General features: G+C 45.4%; 1 protein-coding gene across 1 annotated transcript in view; it reads left to right on the plus strand.

The window, feature by feature from the left end:
* TMTC3 (transmembrane O-mannosyltransferase targeting cadherins 3) overlaps positions 1-27,470 on the plus strand; it is a 1,032,559-nt gene that overhangs the window by 109,268 nt on the left and 895,821 nt on the right. The window contains exon 2 of the mRNA XM_069629335.1: positions 16,895-17,109. Coding sequence (XP_069485436.1) covers positions 16,921-17,109 — 189 coding nt within the window. The 5' untranslated portion in view covers positions 16,895-16,920. The remainder of the gene's footprint in view (positions 1-16,894; positions 17,110-27,470) is intronic.

Raw genomic sequence — 27,470 nt, forward strand, 5'->3', positions numbered from 1 at the left:
AAAGCTGCTGCTTTCCTGGGCACTGGAAGTCATTATAAGGATCTTCCTGGCCTCTGAGGCCAGGAAGAAGGCTAAACAACAAGCTGGAAAAAAACAGGCGGAAAATCTCATGGCACTGCCATGTTTGACCAGTGACCAGAGTCAGTAGCCAAACGCGGTAAATCTAAAACAAAATTCCACAAAGTGGAGAAAAGTCACTGCTGCTACCAGCTCATCTCTTAAGCGCATCTAGAGTAACCAAAAATCCTGTTAGTCCAGGGAAAAACAAAAATGCAACCCATTGCACTGCAGTGTAAGCTGCTTTGTGCAATGATAAAAATGTACCACAAGTGATACAAAAGTAGCAACATAGTAACAGACAGCACTGATAGCCTAAAGGACATATCGGTTTTCCCATAACATATGAGCAAAGGCCATTGCAGTGAAGCTTAAGGCGTCACTGTACTGCAAAAAGTACAGGTCAGATTTAAAAATAAAAGCAAAAAGTTTAGGCAGACCCTCCAGGATTTTACAGCATGATGTGCCAAATTTTGTGCCATGAAATGTCAAATTTTTTCACCACAAACCGTTATTTATGGCAGCATTTTTGCAGCATCATTTTTATTGACTGGAGGGTGCAAAATTGGTACATTGCAGGAAAGAGGCTGTGCGCAACACTACAAGAGAGCCAGGGTGTCAATATATATGTATCCTTTGTATCAAATAGTAAGATTCCTAGATGTCTCTGGCTTAGCAGAACAGGGTTGGTTTTGGCTACGTTTTTTAGTTTAATGTGCATGCCTATTTAATATTATTAACGTTATTAATCATTATCAGTTGTAATGCTGAAAATGTTCCCCTTCCATGTTCCCGAATCCCGCAAACGCCTCTCACCCAACACACCTCACACGTCTCACCAATTTCCCATCACAACTTGTATTTTTGAACCTCACGCTCAGTCATACGCATACTCGCATGCTCTTTCACACTGCCAAGTCACAATTTGCGTTTCTCTAGTCCCTGCCAAACTCCACATCATACTCCCAACTCACACTGTACGCTCTCCAATTCCTCCAGCAGTATATAGTCCTTCATTCTTGCATGCTACTTCTGCATCTTTCATCCTTTCTCCCATTCTATCACACTCTTCCCTCATCCTTTCTGCCAATCTGCAGCTTACTGCCCCTTTCCGGCCAACCCCTCTCTGCTTTTGACCCACTACTACCCCTGAGCCCACGTTCCTTCCACTTTCTGTACCTCCGCTCTCTCTCTGATTATTGGCCCACCGCCCCCCCCTGCATCCGCTCTGCTCTCTTGCTCACCGCTTTCCCCCCTGTGACCCACTGCTCTACATCTGATCTCCCTTTGCTTTCTTGCCTATCGCGCCACAGCTCACCTGTCACTCACCCTCTCACTCCTTTCTCTCACATATTGTGATCATTTTTCAATTTTTGAAGAAAACTGTAGATTTTGGCCTAAAAAAAAAAGGGCATCTAAAAATAGAGCAGAAGATGTGCTGTTTTTAGATGACCCATTTTTGGAAATGAGTAGGCCACCTTAATCACAAAGGTGACCTGCGCATTTCCACGGGGCTGAGCTGTAGCGCAAATGATGCGCTGGACAGCCGCCTTGAATACGTTTGTGTTGGAAGTGCTCTCCCAACAATGGTGCATTTCATCGTGACTGGCGCTTAAGGGTCCTACCACTGTAAAATGCAACCCACAAAAACTCAATTCTATCCCATTTGGGGAACATAAATAGTGAGACAGCAGCTGTCACACTTAAAAATGTGTTTTTTTATTTTTTTTTAAGTCTTGCACGAGTCAGTAGGGTCAGTATAGACCCTGTAAAGCAGTGGCACCCCTAGTGCACGTATTTAAAGTGGGCGCATAGGGTGGCCTACAATTTCTGCACATTTAAAAGCGCATCTTGCTTGTCAATTTTGGATGCGCTTTTAAATGCATAGAAATGCCCCGTGATTTGCGCTAATGGGTGAAAAAGGACATCTGAATGGGTGCATATAAGAAGCACCTCCTCAAAGGCATTCTACCTTTCCTTTCACCTTCCCCCAGAAATACATTGTCTCCCGAGCTCTGGTTATCTCTAGGCTGGAATACTGCAACAGCCTCTTACTCAATCTGCCTAAATCCTCCTTTTGCCTCCTTCAACTAATCCAGAAATAGACTTAACCTTGGCCTCAAGCCCAGGGACCCATCTCTCCAGCCCTAATATCTCACCACTGGCTCCCAGTTGTTGTGAGGATCAAGTTCAAGACCCTCTGCATCATCCACAAAGCTTTCTGGGGCCTGGGACCCTGCTACCTCCCAGCTAGAGCCCTTCAGTCTTCTAGCTCCAACTCTCTGCAGATCAGATGCTTTTCCAAGCAGAGAATGGGGGTAGATCTCTCTTTCGTAGGAGCCTAAATCTTTAATGGCCTCCCTTCCCCTCTCAGGCGTGAGCTGGATCTCTTCAGGTTGCGGTAGCTTCTCGAGACCCTCTTTTTGTCGTCATCCTTCCCTCTCCCCTGCTAATGTCCCCCTCTGCCGCATTTTGACTGGCTGCTTGGTTCCTTCTGAGTCATACAGGACACCAGGCCTCCTTGCCCTGTCTATCCCAGCAATTCGTTCTCCCCTGACTGCCCCCACCCCCAAAAAAACAGCACTTGCCCTACTGGGCTCCCTCCCCTTGTACTAGCCTGGTGGGGCATACTCCCCTACTGAGCTCGATCCAGCCCCATCCTCACACTTAACATGTGGACTCTCGTTCCCTGCACTCCTTGCTTTCCCGTGGCAATTGCCCACCTGGCCTCCCGGTAGGCAATTCGCCTAGCCCAGCCCCCCCCCCCAGCACTTGCGTGCTCGCCACTCTTTCCTTCCACTCTTAACATTTACGTATTCCGCTCTGCACCCCCCCCTCCACTCCACTGCACTTCTTGTTACTGCACTTGCAAGATTCGAATGATACAAGGCCTAGTAGGACCGTATTATTTTGTTGTTCTTCATCCCTGTTCTCCCCCGCCCCTCTTTTTGTTTTGTGTCGTCTTGAAAAACCATGTGCTCTATAGGCGTATTATGAATACCCAATAAATGTACGGCTAACAACATGGTACCTCCTTGGCCTTTCCATCTCTGGGCTATGAGGGCCATCGCCGCCAATATCAGCAGTGTTTTTGCTCTTTCTTGGCCCCTTCTTGCGCCCTCTGTTCTCCTCGTTCCCATCAGGACCTGCCTGGGATCCATTACCCCTCCCTCCCCAAATACCTGCACCTGGGCCTGGTGTATCTCTTCCCAGAATGGTTTTATACGGGGACACTCCCACCATGTGCGCTCTGCGGTTCCCTCCTCACTGCACCCCCTCCAACATTCCTTGGAAACCTCTGGGTAGGTGCTATGCAAGTGAGATGGAGTATAATGCCACCCTAGTATATATTTGTAACGTGCTTCCCGGAGCTGTACCACCTTTGCCACCATAGGGATCTTCCTCCAGAGTTGTTCCCATGCCTCCTTCGTGATCTTTCTCCAACGTCTGTTCCCACCGGGACATGTAAGGCCGTACTCGCTGGACCGGGGCTGCGTCCAGAATCCTGTGTAGGTTTGAGATGAGCCCCTTTGATCCATCATTTGTCAGAAGAAATCTTTAGAATGGGGTATTCTGGCATGTAGCTGATTTCCCCTACATTACCCAGTGCCTCAGCTGGAAATATCTGAGTCTTTCCCCTAACGTGAGGTCTTGTTTACATTCTTCGAAGGATTTTACTGTTCTCCCTGAAGACATCCCTGATCACCCTGCAGCCCCCCTCTCTTCGTTTATCGAAAGCTACCCTCTCTAGTCTTGGTGTGCAATATGGGGGTGAACGGTGAGGGGAATGGCCTGATCCCCTGTCTCTTAGCCACTTCGTCCTATGTGTCAACTAATGCCCTGGTGATGGCACTCTTGTATATATGTTTTGGCCTTGGGGAACGCGAAAGCCACAATACCTCGCGCAGATCGTGTTGAGCTATTGCTCTCTCCATCCGGACCCACTGCTTCCCCTCATTCTGGGCAAACCATTCCTGTATCGCCCTCAGCTGGGCCGCTTCATAATAGCTTTGGAAGTTGGGGAGAGCTAAGCCGCCCTGCTTTACCGGTGCCACCAGCAGGTAGCGACTGATTCGTGACCTCTTGCCCTCCCAGCTGAAATCCGTGGTTACCTTCACCAATTCCCTGAAGACGTCCGGGGGGGGACCACCAGGGGGAGCGCTTGGAACAGATTGAGCAGCCGGGGGAGCGTGATCATTTTTACTGTTGCCATCCTGCCCAACCATGATATTTTTAAATTTCTCCAGTTCCTAAATTCTTTCCTTATAGCGTCTAATGCGTGTGGGTAGTTTGCAGCATACCCCTCTGAAATGACGGGTTTAATGTTGACCCCATGTATCTAATCCCCCTGGGGCTTCAGTGAAAGGCTGTCCTCATTCAGTACCCTAGCTTCTTCCCTGCCCACAGAGATTTAAGAGTTCAGATTTCTTCTTTTTTTTTTTTAAACCAATTTATTCAAAATGTACAATAAACATGAACTAGAAAACCACAAATTGCACAGATATACCTGAAACCCCCCAAATAATATATATTGTAGAGATTCACAGTATACAATTATCAGTTATCGCATTATATGTAAGCATACGCGACTATTGCACACAGATAAAGAATAACAGGAGGAATTACTCATCTTAGCTGCAAACTTCTCAATAGGATACATGGTCAGTCCAAGTTCAACAAGGCCCCCCAAATTCTTTGCAATAGTGACTCCTTCTTTAGCATTGATAAAACCACCCATTCAATGTTGTAAGGATTATACATTTCTTCCATCCAAGTGTTCCATTTCAGAATGCTTGTTGACTTATAATTTCACAAAATCTGTTTTTTCCCCACTGATGCCCCTTTTAAAACCCAGGTTATCTGATGATGGTTCAAATCCTGCAATAAGGCGGTTTCCCCCAGGATCAATGTCTCAAAGTCATAATTAAAATTTTCCTTTAGCACTCTGTTCATCACGCCGGCAATTCCACTCCAAAAGTCTCTCACCTTATGGCACTCCCAGAACATGTGTTCCATTGTTCCACGAACATGACCACATCCCCAACATGTGTCTGACGTAACTAAACCTTGCTTGAACATTCGGACTGGCGTCCAAAACACTCTGTTCAGGATCTTGACTTGACGTGCCCTCTCGCCTATGTTCAGAGACTTTCTTTTGATGTTTCCACAGAGTTCTACCCACCTTTCTTGCATCATTTCATCCTTCAGACACGCCGACCAAGCATCCAGGACCTTTTTACTTCCTTTAGAGAACCCGCTTAACAGACTGTACATCTTAGAAGCCATATGATCATTGCTGCCTATTTTCTTGACTGTTATCAAGAACTCTGATTTGTCTAATGTTGGCAAATTCACTGCTCTTTTCAATCTCCTGTATTCCCCATACGTGCAGTCAACGAAGTTGTATTCAAATTTAAATTCTCGAAATTTCCATCTTGCTCCTTCAAATAGGTCTTTGATTTTCCTGAAATCAGCAGTGAACCAGCTAATCCGTAATAAGACTTTATTATCTACCCTAATTACTGGGTTCATCCAGATTGAGGAAGTGTCGGTCCTACCAGGGTTCACTTTCGATGTAACTTCATAAGCCCTCCATGTGGACCTCAGAAAATGTGTTAAGGCAGAACGAGCTTCACGGTCTTAAGTGGTGGTAGAAAGGATTACCCAAGTTTCCAAAGGACCTGCCCCATTTGCCTCCGCAATTGCCCATTCATCATCTTCTCCAGCCACAAATGGCATAACATGTCGCAACGTTAATGCTTGGTGATACCGTTTGAAATTCGAAACGTTCAGACCTCCTATGTCAGACTGCAGTTGTAGTTTCCACAGTTTCAGTCTTGGAATCTCTTTATTCCATTGAAAGGACTGGAGAATGTTATCCACCTTCCTCCATGTAAACTCCTTCACTGGGAGGGGAACCATACTTAAAACATAGGTAATCTTTGGTGTTAACATCATCTTTACAGCATTTACTTTGCCTCCTATTGACAGATTGAGTGGTTCCCATCGATCTATTTCTGATATCACTTTTTGTAGTGTCAAATCCATATTTAGACTCATCATTTCCCCCATATTCTTAGTGATCCATAGGTCCAAGTATTTCATCTTTGATGGACACCATCTGAAGCCAAAGTTCCTTATCAATATATTGTTGAGTGTGTACAGGGTAGAGCCTCCGATTTGGACCAGGTAACTTTATCATTTGATTACAGGCCGAATTCCCCAATTAATTTCATCAGCTCCGTGATTGATGATGTGAGATCCTGGACAACCACTAGCAGTTCATCGGCATATTGCCAGAGCTTTTGACAAACCCCATTGTAGTTGATTCCTACGATCTTTTCGTCTGATCTTATTGCTTCTGCCAGAGGTTCCATCGAGATCACGAAGAGTAAAGGGGACAAAGGATAACCCTGACGTGTCCCACACTGCAGTTCACATTTCCCAGATATTTCCCTGTTTGTATTAATCTCTGCAGTAGGTCCTCTATAAAGCACTTTGACCTAGCTCAGGAATTGAGATCTGAAATTCATCCTTGCCATCGTGCTTCGGAAGAAATCCCACCTCACTTGATCGAAAGCCTTTTCAGCATCAAGGGACAAGGCCACTGACTCCAAATTCAATTTCTGGCATTCTTCCAAGTTAAGTAGTAACTTCCTCATGTTCGAAGCTGAAACGCTACCCTTAATGAAGCCAGCCCGATTGGAATGAATTAACCTTGGCAGGATCTTCTCTAGTCTATTGGCCAAGATTTTAGATAATACTTTGCTGTCTGAAACAAGCTGATGGGTCTATAACTTCCTGTATCTAGTTCTGGGCGGCCTTGTTTAAGCAAAAGGGATATTGTTGCTTGTCTTAGCGTATGTAGTAAAAATCAATTTGATTTACTGTTTACAAACCTATCTCTCATTAGGATCAGAACATTATCTGGAATTGCACGATATAACTTTGTTGGTAGACCATCTGGGCCTGGAAATTTTCTCAGGCTCAAGCTCCAGACAGCTTTTCTGACCTCTTCTCGAGATATTGCTGAATCTAGAAAATCTTTCTGTGCATGGGTCATTTGTTTGATCTGCACAGATTGCAAGAACTGGTGCATGCGATCTGTTTCCACATTAGCGGATTCACTGTACACATTCATGTAGAACGGTTTAAACATCTTGTTTATTTCATTCGGATCTCTGGTCACACCTTGATCACTTCTAATAGCACCTATTGTTCTATTTGCTTCTCTTACTCTCAACCTGTGAGCCAAAAATCTCCCATATTTCTTCTCACCCACTTCATAGTATCTGCATTTCGACCTGAAGAGTGCAAACTCTGCCTTATCACTAAGAATTTAGTTTAGATCATATTTTAATTTCATCAACTTTACACATTTCCCTTTATCAGAACAGCCCATTAGTTATTTTTCCAGATTCCTAATTGAAACATTGTTATTTAATTTCCTCATCTAATGTCAGACACTTTCATAGCCACACCACGATCACACTTTTAAAAGCTTCCCAAACAGTATAAATTCCCACTTCACCATTTAAGTTAGTTCTAATGTAATCCTCTGCCTCATCCACTAGGATATTATTTAAATCGTCCTCTCTCAAAGGTGGTATTTAACCTCCAAACTCTTGTCTTGCCCGATGAATAACTGACTGATAGATCTAATTTGATGGGTGCATGATCATAGATAACTATACCGTAAATTTCCCTGCTCATGTTATTTTGTGTCACTGTTCCTTATGTCAATACGTTGCCAATACGAGAATAAATATTATGGGCACCCGAATTAAAAGTATACTCCCTCCCTGTAGGGTGTTCTAGTCCCCAAACATCTGTCAAACCAAAATCTTGCATTAATAACTGTAAGGCCTCTCTATCATTTTTCCTGCCATCCCTAACCATCTGGACTGTTTATATCCAGAGCTGGGTCAACTACCAGGTTAAAGTCCCCTCCCACCATCAGGTTCTTCCCACCCGTATCCAACAAGCAACGTCCCAATCCACAAAACAATTGACCACTGTTAATATTAGGAGCATGGATATTACACATTGTAAACTCCAGTTCTTGGACATGGAATGTGACTGTCAACCAATGACTCTCCTTATCTGCTTTAGAGTCAACAATACTACCCTGGAAATTCTTTCTAATCATCGTCGACACTCCTCTCGAACTTGAAGAATGTGTGGAATGAAACCTCTGTACCGCCCACCCTTTCTCGAAATAAGTCTCCTCTAAAAGTATATCTGCTTTCAGATGTCGACATTTGCGACATTACCGTTTTCATTTTTATATGGTTGTTTAAACTATTTATGTTCCAAGAAATTCACACAAAATCCTTAACCTGATTACTTGAACCTGCCATATTCAATGTATAGTCCCTGGTTGGATCAAAACTAACTAAATACTGAAGTAGAGAAGAAAAGAAAACAGAAAAATGAAAAAGATACTATGGGCAAGACAAGTGGGAAAATGTTAACAAACTAAATTAAACATACTATAACGCGGAGCTGAACCGAGAATAAGAACACGTGATTAACTGTGTTCACCTTTACCTGAACAAGCTTACGTCTCCCTAAACCAATGAGTGTAAATATTTAGATTACACTTCTCTAAGTATGCATCTTATCTATTATATATAAAAGAGAACGTGAAAAATGAAGTATATTTTTATTCTAAAAAGAATTAATAGTATTATAATGTCACTCAAAATAATAAACGCCTATATTAATTAACAATGGGCTAACTGACACTTAATGCATCCCTTTATTAACATTTTTAAACCCAAATATTCCCCTCTCATAAATGGGTTAATCCTAGCTATAAAAGTGAGAAACATGACTGTTCATGGAATAAAGTCCACTGGCAAGAAGAGCACATGCCGGATAGAAGGGTCCCCAAACTGACAGTAAAAACATGAGACCTGAGTAGCCTTATAGCAACGAGAATGGATTCCTAAAGTAAGTTCGAAGTAATATAGGCCTCAATAACGGGGAACCGGTGAAGGAATTCAACCTAAGACATTGACGTGTAATCTAAACACTACCGATACCCTGTATAAATGGCAATTTACTTGTAAAAAAATGCCCACATTGCTAGAGGGCTCACCGATAATCCATCTATGGTGAGTTCACACAATCCTGTAACCACCACAGGGCACTGTTTGGGTCATTGATCCGCAACTGCATAGCTGCAGTTTGCTTAGATTTTCATATTGCTATAGCATCGCCGCTAGGTTAGTACAGTATCCATTCATCCTTTGCAAATCACTACTGGACCCCATAACCATGACAGAGCAATACCCAAGAATATCAACACTAATGGAGATCAGTACCATAACCTATAGGAAAAGCTAATGAACAGCTCCAGGCCTGGTCGGAAAACTTGGAGCTGGTTGTAAAACCCAGCACGGCCAATAATTGGGTGCAACATTATTGTCCCTTTATAGAGTTCGGCTGTACCTATATTGTAAAAACTTAGTTATCAAAATCAGATGTGCAATATAGCTCCTTTCATTGTGCAGTTAGTATTTTCTTATTTACTCGTCTCAATGTATCCCCGCAAAAACAATCCGGTGTTAACTCAATCCTATACAAAACACATCACAGTATCTGATATTAATGAGGTTATGGGTAGAAAAAATTGTCAATCCAATACACAAAACGTTCACGTTTGATCTTATCTGCACTGTGACAAATTTCTGACATGGAGTGAATTCGAAAAGAAGCAAGTATTACTTGAAACCTGGGCACAAAGAGGGCACTGCTGGGAGAATTCCACATGACAAATACAGTACATTCCATTCCCACAGCATAATGCTGTGGGTAGCTCACCCTGATAGATTCCTATAATGGGGATAGCTTGGATAAGCTATACGTACTAGAAAAATAAGTAATTAACATGTCAACCATAGGGACCAATCGTGTAATAAATGTGCACTGCCGACGTCCCACAGCATTAATCATAAAATACTGTCATCCTGCAACCATGGCAAGTTACTTCTGGAGGCAGCATACATTAATAGGCTACTGATGTATGGGGACGGCACAGCAAGAAGGGGGCATGTGTACCTATAATAATGTACCATTGCGAGGAAACGGGGCTCTCACTTCGACAATGCTTAGAGATGGCATTGCTTGGGACATAGCGTGCAAACACGTAGGTCACTGATAAGCACTGCATATTTTTAAAATTCATATTGTATATTTTACCATAAGGTTTATCAACTCTAGGCAGCTTGTGCAAGTAGGTAAAAGCATAGGTTTTCCGCAATGCTTGGGAATTCAGCAGTAAAGCGCTTATCTTGGTCAGAGCAGCTCACGATCGGCTCCCCCAACGTGTCTGAGCACTCATCCCCTATTTTCCTATCCCAACAAAGTTAGATACTGCCTGCAGGCAGGGTGCAGTAAAATCGGAGTCTTCTATAAGCCGTTTGGATTTCTTGTGATTGATCTTCAGACCCGAAACGTCCCCAAACTCAGTTAGTAGCCAGCTACAGACCTCTAGCGAATCTAGGGGGTTAGTTAGCGCTAATAACATCATCGGCGAATGCCGCTACTTTATGTTGAATCCCACCAAATGGGATACCCTGAATCGCCCCCTCTTCCCTTATTGCCTGCAAGAGATGCTCCAGATACACTTCAAAGAGAAGCGGCGAGAGTGGCACCCCTGCTTGGTCCCTCTGCATAGGTCAACCAGGCGGGATATGGAGCCGTTGACCAGGAGACGCATCTTTGGGTTTTTATAGTTTGCTTGTACCAATTTAATAAAATCACCTCCCAAGCCCATCCTCTCCATCACCCTGAACAGGAACGTCCACTCCACTTGGTCGAACGCCTTCTCGGCATCTAGCTCTAGGAGGAACGCGGGAGTGCTAGTTTTCTGTACCTTCTCTACCAGGTGTGCTACTCTACGGATGTTTTCTGCTGTCTGGCAGCCCAGATCGAAGCCCGCCTGGTCTTGTTGTATCAGAAAGGGTAGAAGGCCTTCTAGTCTTTTAGCTAATATTTTGGTGAATATCTTGGTGTCTATATTTATCAGGGCGATGGGCCTATATGATGTGCAATCCGTGGCGTCCTTGTTAGGGTAATCTTCGCCTCCTCCATGGGGGCTGTTATACAACCTGTTTTCTTAAAGTTGTTAAATAGGTGCACTAGTGTGGGGCTTAAAATATGGGCATATCTTTTATAGAAGGCAGCCGTGTACTTGTCCGTGCCAGAGACCTTATTCAGGGGTAACTGCCTAATTGTGTTCCTCATCTCCTCCTCCGTTATCACCCTCCCAAGTAGTTCTTGCTCTTGTTTGGAAATCTGGGGTAGATGCATGTTACTTAGAAAGTCAGTTTGCCTATGGGTCTGTGGGTTCTGTGTTGTGTAGAGGGCGCTGTAGTATCCGGCTAGCCGGTCCTCGATGTCTTCCGTACAGGTAAGGTGCTCTTACCCCCCCCCCTTTCGTCTTTTATGGCTACTATTGTGTTCTGGCCATGTGACTCTCATGAACTGTGCTAGCAGTGCGTCTGCTTTATTCGCTTTAGAATAATATTTCTGCCTCACTAACAGCAACGTGGTTTTGGCTTTCTTGGTTCCAAGTACTTCTAGCTGCCCCAGCGCTCCTCTATATGCTCTAAGTGTTTTTCTTGAGGTTGTGAGCGCCGTCTTCCGGCATGCCTCCTCAACTTCTCCCAGGAGTTGTGCCTCTTAGGATTTTAGTTCCTTCACTATTCGCGCTTTCAAAGCTATAAACTCCCCCCTCATTGTTGCCTTAAAGGCATCCCATCTGGTATTTTTATTTGTGTCCGTGCTCTTATTGAGTTTGAAGAATGCTTTAATCTTCCCCTCTATTTCCTCCCCCAGCACTGGATCCCTGAGTACCTCCCCAGGCAGTTTCCATGTCCAAATCCCTGCTTTTCATGCCGACCCCTTTCGTTGCATTCACACCACCTTGTGAGCAGCTATCCCCAAGAGGCCCACCTCCATGTCTACTATTTTACCCACTAGTCGTGCAGACACCCAGATATAATAGGTCCTGGATTACGTACCATGTACTCCTGACACAAATGTTACCCTTCCTTTTGCCCCTCCAGCGATCTTCATGTCTTTCAGCCCAGCACTCTCAAATTTCTCCCTCTGTTGTGGTGATGCAACCACTCCCCCACCGCTCCCGCCCTAGTTTGCCTGTCCCCCTTCTTATGCCAGGCGAGGTTAAGGTCTCCCATTAAGATGATGTATCCCTTTGCAAACCCTTCTACGATGTTCAGGCTCTTGTCCAGGAAGCGTTCTTGGCCTGTATTCGGCGCATACGCTGATATTACTGTGTATGCCGTTTCCATGCATTCCCCCTTGACAACTATTTACCTCCCTCCTTTATTTCTGAGGGTATCGATTATTCTAAAGTCTCTTCCGTTCCTGAACGCTAGTGCCAAGCACTCGCTTTGGTTGGCCCTGGCGCGCGGAGAATCCGGGAGGAGCTCCTAATCCTTGGGCGTCCCAAGTCTTTCTTCAAGAGATGAGTCTCCTGGAGAGCCAAGACGTCCCAGTTAATTGCCTTAGTGATTTTTTTCTAGCTTTTTCCGTTTGAGCGGGGAGTTAAGCCCCCGCACGTTGTGTGTCATAGACTTGAACTTGTCGGAGTTGCATCTGCGCCTATCTCAGTTCCCTTGCTGTTCTGCTCCTTTTCACTCTTTAGCCTCAATCTGCCATAGCGGATATCCCCACTTGATCCTCATTTTTGACCCCCATTGTCCACTCTGCCCCCTTTTCCCTGCTGTACCTTAGTGGCATGCTGCTTCTCCGGCCCCTCACCCCCCACCCCCCACACCATCCCTAGACCCAACTGCGGGATGCGTACAATTTCTCACCCTTACTGATTCCATCATGTTCTATGCCCCCTGCCCCCAAGTCCTTTGTGAATGGAATTCATCCACCACCCCCTTTTATTACCTCTATTAGGCTTTGGTCTGCAACCATTCACCCCTCTTTGTTCCCTTTTCCTTCGGTTTCCCCCCTCCCTTCGGACGAGGCCCTCTCAAGGATGCTCTTCACCTGCGCCGCTCCCCTGCCTGCGCCCACTCGCATGGTCTGGGCCTTCCTTTACTGCCCGCTGAGGAGGGACCCTCAATCACCAAGTCCTTTCCCAGGTGCAGGTGCAAGATGTCTACCACCTCCTGGAGCGACATCAGCTTCTTTTGGGACCCCTCCCACTTGAACATCAAGCCAAACGGAAAAGTCAATTTATATTTAATGTTTTTCTTGGCCAGTTCCCTTACAATTGGATTCATCAGTTGCCTCTTGGTTAAGGTGCTATTCGCAAGATCTTGGAACAGCGCAGTTTCTTGACCTTGAAAGCTTAGCGGTTCCTGTTGCCTGGCCACCCTGAGGCCTGCTTCTTTTTGGCCATATCTCGCAAAGGCCACCAGAACATCACGCGGCCTGGCTCCTGGGCCTCTGTTCAATCGCCCCTCCCTGTGTATTCGATCCAGTTCCACAGCCTCCGGATTTGACTGCCCTAGCAGTTCTGAAAATATCTTTTGAGTAGTCCCTTTTAATTCTTTATCGCTAACTGATTCGAGGAGTAGCTTTATTCTGATGTTGATTCTACGCGACCGGTTTTCTAAGTCCTCCAGATGAAGCTCCAGGTTCTGAGTGGCAACATTGAGGCGATTGATAGCTTTGCTGTTTGCTGTGACTTCTTTGTCTAGTTCCTGGAGTCCCCTTTCTAGGAGGTCCGTACGTTCTCCTAGTTGGCCCAACTCGTTTTTCATGTTTCCCTAGCACCGCATTTAGGTCCATTCTCATTAATTGGAACTGTTCCTGGAAGGTTTTGGCTAGGGATGTTTGCAGCACTTGCATCTCTCCTTGAAAGTCTTGTTTTGTCATGAGCGTGCTGGTCTCTTCTGCCTCCTGGACCACCCTCCCCTTCTGCCTTTCCGCTCCTCCTCTGGCGCTTCGAGCGCCGGCCACATGTCTGGGAGGGTGCATGGGGTCTCCCCTCCGGTTGTGCCTGCTTTCGCTGGTTGGGTTTTGGCCTTGGAGGACATTGGGGGGCACGGCATGGTAGCTCCTTTGTACAGTCCTTGGTATGCTGTTGCTGTGACCTTAAGAGCTCCCAATCCTCCCCTGTGTCCTATGAGGTCTTCTCTGTTTGGGGTTCCGGCACTCAGGGCCCTGGGGTGCCCCTCTGCGGTATTGGTTTGCATCGGCCCCCAAAGCCTGTTTCCTAATCTCTGCCCCCCCCCTTCCCCCCTCGGTGTCTTGTGATATGTCAGATGCCCAACCTGACCTGCGTGTTTTCCTTGGCCAGAGATCCTCCTAGGTTTGTCCTGCTCTTTCCCGCTGCAGTGGGACTCTTTACTCCAGGCCACCCAGATGACCTGCCTGGCTGATAGCCCCACCGTAGTTGTAGCCATGCTGGGTACCCGTTCTGAGATGCAGGGAGCCCTTCCTTGCCCTCCCTCTCTTTACTCGAGGGTTACTAACTCCCCCCACCCCCCAAGACCCCACCCCTCCCCCCACCAGTACCGGGTCCTCCTCCTCTGCATCTCCGTGCCACTTGCCCTATGAGTGGGCCCTTCGTACGGGGGCCTTTATCTACTTGCGCCCTGGCCCAATGCTGTAGGGTGGCCTGGTATGGAGTATCCCTTGTCCGTCTGTGTCCTAGGTTTGCCAGAGGCGACCGACTCCAGCCTTGGGCTTTTGTTCCTGTTTTCTCCTCCCCTCACCTCCTTCAACTCGGGTCAGCTCTTCTCCCGTTCCCGCAGCGGGTCTGCCGTTCCCGGTACCTGCGCCACGCTGTCCCGGATCTCAGCCTGGTCCTTGGGTTACCTCTGTGTAGTGGCCCATCTCCTCGAGGGTCTGCCCCTCTATCCGACTCTGCACCTGCCCTCGGTCCGCTAGGTACCAGGGGTGGGACCTCCACGCCCCTGCTGCCTCCTCGAGCTTGGCGTGGCGCGGATGCGCTCTCCCACCTTCCTTAGAGGTCTACGGCTGGTCCTGCCGGTTTGGGCTAGTGCGGGGGTCCCTTCCGATATTCCGGGCCACTCGACGGGCTGGAACTGTGCCAAGTAGTCTAACGATTCCCGGATGGCCACCGCTGAGAGTCAGGTCCTCCTCTCCTTCGGCTTCGGGTTGTTGGTCCCTCGTTGCGCTGCCACTGCGGGCGGAGGCAGTCTGATCCCCTTGTTGTATCTTCCTTACTGGAGGGTTTCAGTCCTCTCCGGGGGGTTTGTCACTTTTCGATCACCGGATTACGACCTCTGGGGGTTGTGGATATGCCAGAGTTAACTCGCGGGATTGGGAGTAGCCATTGACACAGCTACATTGTGTCGTCAGGCATTGTGGAATCCCGACCTACACTCTTAATTGGAAATTGTTCAACGGAGGGCAGTTTGGGGGTTCACAAATTGTGTTTAGTACGTTATAGGTACATGTATCATCTGTACCACACTCCTAAACAACTACATACGATGTCAGATCCAATTGTTTCCCAAAATATATTTGCATATTTGTTCCGTATTGCATGGTCCTGTGACTTTCTGCGTACGTCGTTGGTGGAAGTAACAAATAAATGCAGGCTGTTTGCTGGATATACTGCACCTTTTGGGGCTTTTTAAACACACTCTAGCGCTCGATACTAAATTCATGAGTTTGGCCTTCGTGGTTGCAAGACATTGGTATACCTGTACACTGGATGTGTAACTCATTGCTTAAGCTTGATGAATGGTTTATCTATATGATTTGCATAAATAAATTAGAAATTGACTTTTGTAGCCTTTGTGTTAGGTTAAGTTGATTTATACCGTTCTCTGATGCCATTTTCATGGTCTCAAGGTGCTCTCATGACTCAAAATTGGTGGATTGGTTAGGGTGGAGTAGCGGGATAAGACCGGTGTTGTGTGTGTGTGTAGAACCAAGCGAAACTGACATCTGTGTGTGTGTGCTTTCTGGGTGTGTTTTGTTTTTTACACTGAGTGGTTATTGATTCCAGATACGGGCAGCGTCCAATGTTTGTGTTTGGTGTTAGAGGATATTGGGGTTTGTGAGCTGATTTGAGAGTGTTGTGCGGTTTGGGTGTTTTAGCAAGGTGATTCCCTAGTCAACTGGGTGTGTGTGGTGAGGGCGGGTGGTAGAGAAAAGGGAGCGGTTAATAATATTTTGGGTGGTCTCTGGGTATTCTGCAACTATACTTGAGTTTTTCAATTTTTGGGGCATTCACCTATGCCTTGACTTGCGGTGGGATTGATTAGACAAAACTAAAAAGAAAGGTGTCGCTAGAGTGGACTGACTATGAGCTAGGGGTTATTGGGTTTCCTTGGTTTTCTTGATCCATGAGACAAACTTGTGTGTTTCTTGAACCATCAGTCCCAGAGGTGAGGAGCATTCAGTTGTAGGAGTCCTTGCGGTTCATACACTCGGGCTATATAAACTAAAATGCCACCTTTCGCACCTATTTAATTTTCTATGATGACTCCTCCTTTGCATGAGGATACATGACTGAATCATACAATTCTCTTGCTCATTCAACAGGGTGTGCACCTTTGGCTTGTCATGTACTCGTAATCTCTTGGACAAATGAAATTATTTCACAGGGTCTGAGTTTTAGTGTGGGCAGTAGAGGGTGGGGAGGTTTGCCGTTGTATTACTTTGGTTTCTATATTTAAGTGCTATATGATAACATTTGAATGGTTCTACTATGTTGTTGTATATCTAAAACTTTAATAGTTTTTTTTTTAAAGTACTGGATTCCCTTGCAGTTTTAATGAGCCAATGACCATTGAACATATTTTTTCGTTTGTTTTGCTGTTTGTCAAAAAGTTTGTTGAACGGTTTCTGACTTCTTATCTCCTAGTGTCTGCCTGAGAGCTGCTTGGGAAGATGGCTGGTGTCACCCTGTATGAAATAGCGATGATAGCAGGTGTAGTGACGGGATGCTACTGGAACAGTCTCTCATGCGGGTTTGTCTTTGATGATGTGTCTGCAATTCTGGACAACAAGGATTTGCACCCTGTAACACCACTGAAGAACCTTTTTCAGAATGACTTCTGGGGGACGCCTATGTCGGAGGTACATATTCATTTATTCATAATATTTTTATTGGTTTTCAGGACGCAGAACTAGTTTGATTAACTGGAAATCTGCATCTTACCTCAGACAGTGCCAACAGCATCAGATGCAACACACCAGATATCCTAAGAACCTCCTTCTGCAGGCGCAGATCGGCTGATAAGACACAGCTGAATTTTAAAGAAGTACAAATAGTAACATACAAATAATTCTTGAAAAGTTAGCAACCACTATGTATGTCAAGAATATTGCATTTCCCAGTCCATGTGTGAAAATGTAAAGCAATAATATCCATCATTACACATAACATCCCTGGTTAGTAGACCACTCCCATTCACTTCTGACACACTTGCACAGCCGGGGCCCCGCAGTGCTCACTGTGCGTGGAAGTTCTGATGCAAAGAGGGCCCCCGTAATTAGAACAACCATTATTACTGCTGGCAGGGCAACCCCGCGAACATGCACCAGTAGTGCAAGCCATTTAAACGCTTTGAAAGAGTTGTTCTCTGCTAGAGCAGTGCAACCCAAACCTTATGCTTGAATGCTTGAAGTATATAGATCTTGTTTTTTGCAGACATTTTACTGTGTAGGTGAGTGTCGTGACAAATGAAATGAACACCAAGACCATTGTCATGATCAGAAGGGTTTCATGCTTGAATAACTTTTACACACATACTTGTCCAATATAAAAATACTAGTGTGAAAGCCTGTGTACACGGACCACAGTGTGTGAGGAGAGTACAGCTTGCCTAATATATTTCCTAAGAAAACAGCCTATTTCCTAAGGCAACAGGTCACTCTAGCAGTGACAAAACGTAAAGCAGGTAGTATCTACTGCGCATGATTGCATCGTACAAACATACATCTGGCCTTTTATTATTTTGAATATGATGTGGGCATTCTGATGCTCCCCGAATGCTCTTTGATTTTATGGAAAGCAGCAAGGTGCCATTTTTCCCGTCTGACTGAAAGGTGATTTATTTACAGAATGAGGGTAAGTTGGTTTTATTTATTTAGTTACAGACTGAATTATTTTGAAAAATGCGATATAATTGCAAACAACCACCAAGATTGTTAGCATATGCAGACTGGATGCAAAGAGAACTATTCAAGATTAAGTGACCTTATACATTGAGTTGATACATCAAGACTAGGTTTTTTCAAGATGGGTCAGCTAACACCATGTTTAAAACCAGAAAGAAATGTAAGTAAGGATGGGGATGAAGTAAGGAAAAACTTTTGGAATAAGAGGTTAGGAAATCTAATCAAGTGGTGATGCAGTAGGATTAGCACGAAGAATAAATCGGGAGTGCCAGCGCTGGAGAGCTGATAGAAGGAAGAAAAGGTGGGAGTTGTAGGTGAGGGAAGCAGGAGAGACTGTAGAAGAATGACCATAAGCAGAAATGAATGAGCCAAGATTTGAAACTTTTTTTTTATAAAGTAACATGTAAAATTGGAGGTGGAAAGAAGTAAGGAAGAGGAAGGATCTGGCGAAGGAGGAGGAAGGATACGATTCAAAAGCTGAAAAAGGCTGTGAGGCTGGGAGAGGGAGAGAGAGAGAGAGAGTCGGATCATAATAGTAATGTTTCCTTGCTGTGAGTAAAGCAGAATCATGCAGGTAACGAATGGTAGAAAGATTTAGAGTTTGTCGAAGTGTGGATTTTGTCCAGCGCCACTCAGCATGTGGTAAAGAGGCATGCAATGATTGTAGATGAGGAGTAAGCCAAGGTTGGGGAGGCTTGAGATTGACGGAAAGGTTTAGTAAGATGTTTAGCTTCAAGTACAGAGCTTAATGGAGAGACATCAGAATTCAGCTAAAATCATCAAGAGGAGGGAGAGAATAAGATGCAGCATGTAGGAATTTGCGAGAGTCCTACAACTGAATATTTCTCCTCCGTGAGGGCAGACCGAGCTGTTTTAAGCACTGAGTGAGGAAACAAAGCGTGTGATCAGAAGAAAGAAAAGGGTTTGCAGTAATGATGGGTTCAGAAGTAAGCATATAAAAATAAGATGATTCGGAAATATATCCAGGAGAGGAGAAATGTGGTGGGAGATGGTAGGCTAGAAGAAAGAAGGAAGAAATGGCATGAGTGGTGTCAGGCTGAAGATTGAAATCCTCAAGAAGGAAGATGGGCTAGTCCAAACGGAGAAGGGAAGCTAGTAGATATTCCCGGTCATCACAGAAAGATGTGCGATGGCCTGGAGGATGATAGATTACAAGAAAAGCAAGATGATCAGGAGCAGTAGTGGTGATAGAGATATTCCAAATTAGAAAACGAGGGAAGGGAAGAAGGAGGCAGACATGATGAGTAACAAAGAGTGCAACAATAGGCCTGTGCCACTACCTTTTACAGAAGGACGAGGAGAATGAGTAAAGTAAGAACATGGGGTAGTAATAGAGGCAGGAGAGATCCAAGTTTCAGTAAGACAAAGGAACTCTAGAGACAGAAGAATGTGTCTATGATGAGACGGGTTTTATTGCACACTGAGCGAGCATTGAGTAGACCTAGAGCAAGAGAGGAAGGAGCATAGGAAATGGGAACAGAGATCAGGTTATCTCTGTTGAGAAGACTGGAGGGAAAAAGACGCACTGATGTGCAAGTAATAAGCGGAGTGGCAACAGGAATAGTCATGAAGAGAGAGCATGAAAGCAGAGAAAGTATATGCATAATAATGTTACTGGCCACGCACAGTGGGAGCTGGTATCTTTGGGTACCGGGAGCCACTTGCCACTCCCCTTGTTCTGCGCTCTTGTTGGGATGCAAGTGTAACGTCCCAACTATGGGAGGAGGTCCAGACTTTATAAATTCTATTAGCAAGCAGAGATGGTCATTTAGTTTAGCATTTCTATACACGTTCTATACAATTAGAGTTTAGGGAGGCGCTCGCAACCGTAATGGCTGCTGCTCTTTGAGCTCCATTGCGGCACACTCCATGGGCGAGGCTGCTATGCACCATCACCCGACGAGAGGACAATTCATTGACCGATTCCGAGCCTTAATGCACCTGTGCTCCTTCGTTGCATGTTTTGGGTTGATCGGATGCCCACGAGTATCCGCTCTCAGGGGCCTGCGGAGCAGTGGTCTGTGCTCCGGACTGCAGGACGTGGCGCCTGGGAGTTGCAGGGAGCTGGGGCAGCTGGCCTCACTTGCTGCTGTGTGGAGGAGTTGCAGCGGACAGAGCGGATGGGCGGGAGGCCTTCCCGTGAGCTGTGGGAGGCGACAGGTGCACTCTGTGGGTGCTCGCCTGTCCCAACTTGCAGAGGATCTTGCTGTGACCTGGCAGCAGTGTGGAGGTGGCCGTTTGATAGGGAGGTGGTCCACTCCTGCTGTGGAGCTCTGGCATTGGAGACCATGTGGTTGCCTGCTGAGGGTCTGCTTATTTATTTTATTTATTTTCTCTATGGCTGTGGGTAAGGCATGCATTGAGCCATTGTAGGGGCAGGTTTTTAGCTGAATAAGAGGACTGTTTGACCCCAAGGTTTGTGGCTACCTTATCCTGGGCCCAGAAAGGTGGACTGAGTGCTGTTGCACAAGGCTGGCAGCCCAGTGAGATATTGGGGCGTGGACTCCCTGTGGCAGTGGTGCTAGGCGAGGCTCCTTTGTTGGCAGAACTGCTATTCCTACAGTTCTTTTTATCATCATTGCTAGCGGGTCTGCATGACACGTGTGACATGGGGCTTTGTGTGATTATCGAACTGGGTGTGTCTTGGCCTGTGGCAGACAGTGTTGGAGGACTGCTTCTTTTTTTGCTTCTCCCCATGACTGCACCTGGCTACAGTGGGTCCCTTTCATGGCTGAGTGAAATAAGGCAGTCCTGCTTGTTGTTCACACACAAGGTGGCCTGACAACAAGTAAGGAGAAGATGTCCTCGCCCCAGGCGGCCGATGCAGGGGGAGCACAAATGAGCACTGGCGCTCAGGGCTTGTGTGAGCGGAGGCAACCCACTACCAGATTTAGGAATAGTTCTGGCAGAGATGAGAGGTGGGCTTGTTTCTATCAATACCAAGCTGGATGTGATGGTGTACAAGGTCTACCACATGTAGGAGAGAATGGAAAAGGAAAGTGGCCGTATATTGAAGGCTGAGTCAAAGGGTGGGAGTGCTTGAAGATACCGGGATGGAGGTGACTCAGGCGATACGTACATTGCAGCGAGAGGTCAAGGAAATTGAGAAGAATGAGGATCTGGAAGCGAGGTCCCGCAGGAACAATATACAGTTGGTCAGGATCCCAGAATCTGTGCTGCAGCAAAACATGGAGGGGTTTCTGCAGGAGGTGCCAGGGGGCACTCCTCTATCCTCTCAGTTCTGTCCTCCCAGTTCCTGGTGGAAAGGGCCCACACGGTGTTGCTGCAGGCACTCGAACCGGGCCAGAATTGGCACCCAGTTAGAGCACGCTTATTGAATTAAAGGGGTTTGAGATGATTTTCACAGAGCCCATGAGGAAGCTAAAATCCTGTTTTACCCTGATCTCATGCCCATCTGTCCAGTGGGTTCACCGCTCTTTTTTGGCAGGTACACAATCTCTTTGAGTATGGCCTGCAATATGCCATTCTGGTTGAGAGTGGTCTATAATAATAAAACTCACTTCTTCACGAATCCTGCTGCAGTGCAGGTCTTCCTGGACCCCTTGCCGAAAGGGGCTACGATTCTGTTGGGCAATGGGTGTTGGGTTCTGGAGATTTTTAAGGAAAATGGTTCACATTGCATCGTATGTTGCGAGAGGTGCACAATCCTATTTTTGGGTCTTACCGTGCTTGAGGAAGGTACTTACAGGTTGTCAGGCTGTTGACTAAATACCAGATGCTGGAGTTCATGGTCCCTCCTTAGGTGCAATGTGCGGTGGCTAAATGGCCAAGTTAAAATGCTCAAGATTTTGCCATTTGTGGAGCATCATGGGGCCAAAATTATTTTCTTTCATGAAATGGATTTGCTTGGGCAGATGAATTTGTTTGCTAATCTGTGGGGAGACGATTGGTTTACACTCCTTACTTTTGTATTCGCAAGGGTTTTCCATCATCCATAGGTCCTTGGGGGTTCCGCCCACTGTGCCACGAAATTGACCCTGATGGGAGTTATGTTATTGTTTCGGGGACCATGGCTCGTTGGCTTGTCAAGTTAATGTGTATGGTCCAAATATTGACGACCCTGGCTTCTAGGACTCCTTGTGGATGAGGTGTTTGGCATATTTGCATACGCAACTGATAGTTGCAGGTGATTTCAACACGATATTGTATGCAGAGTTGGATAGATCCACTCTGGGTACAAGATCATTGTCGTCGGCTAAAGCCATGCATGCAGGGATGGGGATCTGGGGCTGCTAGATCTTTGGAGGACATTATACCCTGATGGTCGGGACTTTTCCTTTCATTGCTCGGTTCACGACATGCAGTCCTGCATAGATTATGGTGGGTCCAGATCTAGTTTGCAATACTAGTAGTTGCTCTATGCGTCCGAGGACACTGTCTGACCACTCCCTGATCTTGTAGCAGTTTAGGACGGAGAACCTTGTTGTTACCATACCCCACTAATAGCCTTTCTTATGCATGATGTGACAGTTAAAGCGAGCAACACAATATAGCACGCACCCTTTGCAAATGTGTTCATACCCATAACGTCTAATAGCTTGATATGCAAAATGTAAAGTTTGCTTTAATGTCCTTAGTTGAATGTTCTTAAACCATGCATAACACACTGGTGGTTTGTGACGAATATCCAAACCTAAGTGAGTATATGGCACAACTTATTTTTGAATGTGTTTTTAAAGCGATGAAAATAAAGTGGGTAAATCCCGATAGTTTGCCTTTTGCATCTCGTAGTTTTCCATTCAGGATGTGGAAAATAAAGGTTCAGTGGTATTATTTTGGCCCAACATACTGCTATAAGGATTTACATGTTGTCATTATGCTTTACTATGCAGTTTGTGTATTTTGCAAATAAACTATATAGGACAGTATTATTACAAAACTTCAATATTTGTTCGAACTAAAGCGTGGAAGAAGGTGGCTGTGCCCAAATTGAAAGAGTGGGTTAAAACCCCTGCTTAACTGTTCAGCTTAAGTGTGTGATCCTGGGCAAATAATGTAATTTCACCCTGTCTTCAAATTGGAGTGCTTCTAAATGATTGCGTTTACACTCTTACAATAGGACAGTTAAGTGTAAAGACACGATTGGTGTACCCTGGTGCTCCTCTGCTAGTAGCTCCAATACTGCCACATAGAATTTCATTATTGCGGCACTGGCCCTCCCCCAGTCTCGTAACACTGTATTTGACAGGCGGACATAGTCTCACCAGCCAGTCGATGCACTAGAGATTGTAGTATAGCGGACTGTGGTAGAACCAACATTCCATTTTCTCCCCTTACTCCCAGCCACTGAAGTTGCTTGGGCTGTCCAGAGTAATGCAATCCTATTATGCTATGATATTGAGTCTTTCGTTGCACACCATCTGCCATTTTAACACTTTCTTGGACCTTCAGGATCTGCAAGTAGTGGGTGTTTCAGACTTAAAGGAGAGAGTTAACTGATTATAACATTGAAGCTGCAGTAGAATAGTCTCATTTCAATGAGTAATGAAGTTAGATCCCCCTTCACAAATAAGTTTGCCACCGCTCCACCGTCTCTGAAGTTAGTGCAGTTCCCAACATTTGAAGGATTAGCGCCCGCCTACATTTTAGCCTAGGTGTACACCTGGATGTGCGTACTTGCATATTGTTAGGCAGGTAGGTGAGGGAAGCCTTTCCCTGAAACTGGCAGCGTTAAAGTTTTACTGTTTGTTCAGAAAATGTACTTGAACAAACTTTAAAGCTGCTACTTTCAAGAAAGACTTCCATCACCTCTCTGCATATGGCGCTTTAAAATATACTATTCGATAGCTGGTCCCCACACCAGACCATGGGTGGAGGGTGGCATATGCCATAGAAATTGATTTTGAAGTTATATATATAGTTCTTAAATTCTAGGCTAGCACTGTTTTGTTGACTGCTTTCACTTCTTTAAACTATGTAAGCAAGTTCTGATTGAGACTAGTGCATCGCCTGCAGAGGGAGTGTGAGTAACCAAGTGTTACAGTACATTGTGTACTGTAACACTTGCTTACTCACACTCCTTCTGCAGGCAATGCATTAGTCTCAATCTGTAGTAGTTCTTAAGTTTCTAGACTCCAGAATTTTGAAAATGAAGCTGCGTATGTAGCATGTACTTATTTATTATTTATTTTTATGGCAGAATATTTTGCACAAGTGTAATAAAATGGTTAAAGGCAAGCCAGACAACTTTGATCTACAACTCTTTTGGTCTACGCGTCTGATTTTATGTATGCATTGGGTGTATATAATGGATACGTTTACTCTCTTGCAGAGGAGAAAACTATTTTTACTCTCTTGAAATTGCATTTACTCTCTAATTTGAAGAATCATGCGTAAAATACTCCCACCTCAAAATCTTATCTGGAGCACTGGCAGCTTCAAAGGTTTAAGCAGGCAGCTGGAGGGTGGGGGGCAGGTATCCAGAGCTCTGGGCTTATTTAAAGAAATCAGCCGGAGTTGGCACTAAGTCTACCATGGTAAAGCCACGTCTGTGGCCAGATATGGTAGGGAGTTGTGGGGTTTTGGCAGGTTGTAGCTCATCCAGGTGGCTGGGAATCTTCCTCCAGACCATTCTGGTGCTGCCAGGGTCTGCTCCAAATTTTGCAGTCCATCAAGAGCTTGGCTGTCAGTTCCTGAGCGACTCGGTTGTGGCCCTACCTGTAAATCACTGACTCAGAATTTGGAGAAACACCAGAGCTACCCTGACTGAAGAACTAATTAGTTATCTGGTGCCCAGAGAACCTTATTCAAAAATTACTTGGCTCGGGCATGTGAGGACTGTGAGAAACTAAAAGGTGTCTTGCCTGCTAGTCCTCGGGACTTGTCATCCAGGTGGCAAGGACACGCCCATCGCTTTAGGATCCAGTTCCTGGGGGTGGACCAGTGCGGGAGGATCACCTGGGTGAGGGGCTCTTTGGGGAGTGGGGGGTGAGGCAGCCGATGGCGAGATTCGGTACGCCCCACTTTGTTATACATCCAACCCCTCCTAATTTTTGGATCCGATGACCAAACTCCCCCTCCCTTCCTGCACAAACACTAGGCCACTGAAGAGTGTGACTGAGAGTAACAAGACTAAATCTTCTACATTGTACTGGACATGTCCCGCTAATCGGGCTAGGCAAAGTCAGGCACCTCCTCACATGCATAAAAGATAGAACCTAAAGAAACACTCTCTAAGCAAGGTGAAACATGAGTACGAGCAGAATTTACGGGGTGAAGGTCAACCTACTCGAACAGAGCGACGCACCAAGGGACGAGATCACCAGGCCAAAAACCCCAAGAGTTCCCTACAGGAGGTTGTTGCCTCCACAAGGCAGCGAAAGACATGTGGAGAAGGCCAGATCCCAATATCGAGCACTGCATTGTGTTTCAAGGATGCCAGCGACCCTCCCGGGTGAACAACAGAGTTGGGACGGCAAGGCCAAGCCTGTGGCACTAACCTTGACTCGTGAAGTGGAAATCAAGAAAAAGAAAGAACAAAAACGCACACAGCCGGTGAGTTGGCCCGCTCTAAGGTCTCTGTGAAAGGTGCATTGTTTGAGGCGATAAAGGTAAATACACTGTAAAAGCGAAAGTGAATGAAGTTAACAGAGTGAAGGGGAGAAGAAAAGCTGATCATTGAATTTTGGGTCAAAATTGTCCTGTGGTGTTCTGTAAAAGTCTTGGACCTCCGAAGAGCGGTCTTGAGCCCGATTTGAGGGAGATCCGAAGTGTAAAAAGCTTGGGGAAGGGAGCCGGGGCAAGTGTTGTTGAACTTTGAAAGATCTGAGCCCGACAGAGGGGGACCAGTGTGAACTTTTTGTTTCATTATTTGGGGAAGATTGGAACAGCAGCCTTTAATGTGGAAGGCTAGGCGGGCCTCTATCCACGTTCCGAACTGTTTCAGTGTTAAAGCCAGAGTCAGAGTGTGTCATCCTGCCTAGAGACTGCCTTATTCCATGCCGTCTAAACGTGGGGAGGAGAACTAATTCAGCCACATTTATTCTTTGTTGAGCACTGATTTTCCTTTTATATACATACCTCCTTTACACCTTTTTTTGTACAAGAGATAGAGCAGGCATTAGGTTTTGTTAGCATAGGCCATTTTGATTTGACACACACGACTAAGACTGTTTTCTTTATTATTTGATGGTAGAGACGACTCCCATCCTATTTATACGGCAAAGTAGGAGTTTTTCCAAACCCCACAAAGTTAATAAAGGTTTTACAAATTGTATCCTTTGTGTCATACTTGTGACAACCATGACTCCCCTACAGGATGCTGTTGGCGTTTGCAGGGGGAGGGCGGGTGGGGGGGGGGGGGGGAGTATAAAAATTACAAGGGTACCTGTAACGCTACTGGTCCTCCAGTTAAGAGTTCATTGAACAAACACAATTGGCCCATTGCTATGATGTTGGAAAGAGGCTTACTTACACAATTATTACAACAAAATACATTTATTACAAAAATAACATATTTGATAACATTGTAATGTATTCTCATAAAAATCCAATACACATTTCTATCTGGAAACAAATCATACTTCACTCATTTCACTCCGCCATACATTCACATTCTCTCAATATCAAATAGCACACACATATTGCATGATTACCAAGGTTAAACTCTCAATATAACCTTTTAACATTTAGTTAAACTATTCCTTCACACCCTTCTTAATTCCAAATGTGTCTGTCAAACAGCCAAATCAGCTTGTCAACCAGTCGACGCGTGTTTCAGTTGGTTATGTGGGCTTCTGATGTTGCCCTCTCTTGGCCCAAATTTCTTCAGGCATATCAGAAGCCCACATAACCAACTGAAACACGGGTCGACTGGTTGACAAGCTGTTGGCTGATGAATTGTCCTATAAAAAAAATGGGACCATGACACTACTAGTAGATTACAGGAGGAGATTACCAGCTTGATGAGTCATGCAATGAAGGAGGAATGGTTGAGTAAATAGGGTTGTTTTCTGTGCAAAACACATCCAAAAAGAGCTGCATTTTATATCCTACCTAAGGTTCATGAAAATGTGGACAGTCCGCCCGGGAGACCAATAATGTCTGCAATAGACTCTTTTGGAGCCACTTTCTGTTTACACAGAATTTTTTCTTAAACCGTGATCAGCGGGATCTGCCCCAAATTACACTGACTGGTTTCATCTTAGAATGTGCATGTTTGACAATGACTGAAAACGTCTTCCTTTTCAAACAGCAAGTGTTTAAACAACTAAAGGGAGTGAGTATGGGCGCCACATTTGCCACAGATTTGACAAACCTATATATGGTAAATTTGG

Source organism: Ambystoma mexicanum, chromosome 12 (assembly GCF_040938575.1).
Source record: "Ambystoma mexicanum isolate Mex_15411 chromosome 12, UKY_AmexF1_1, whole genome shotgun sequence".
Classification (NCBI taxonomy): domain Eukaryota; kingdom Metazoa; phylum Chordata; class Amphibia; order Caudata; family Ambystomatidae; genus Ambystoma; species Ambystoma mexicanum.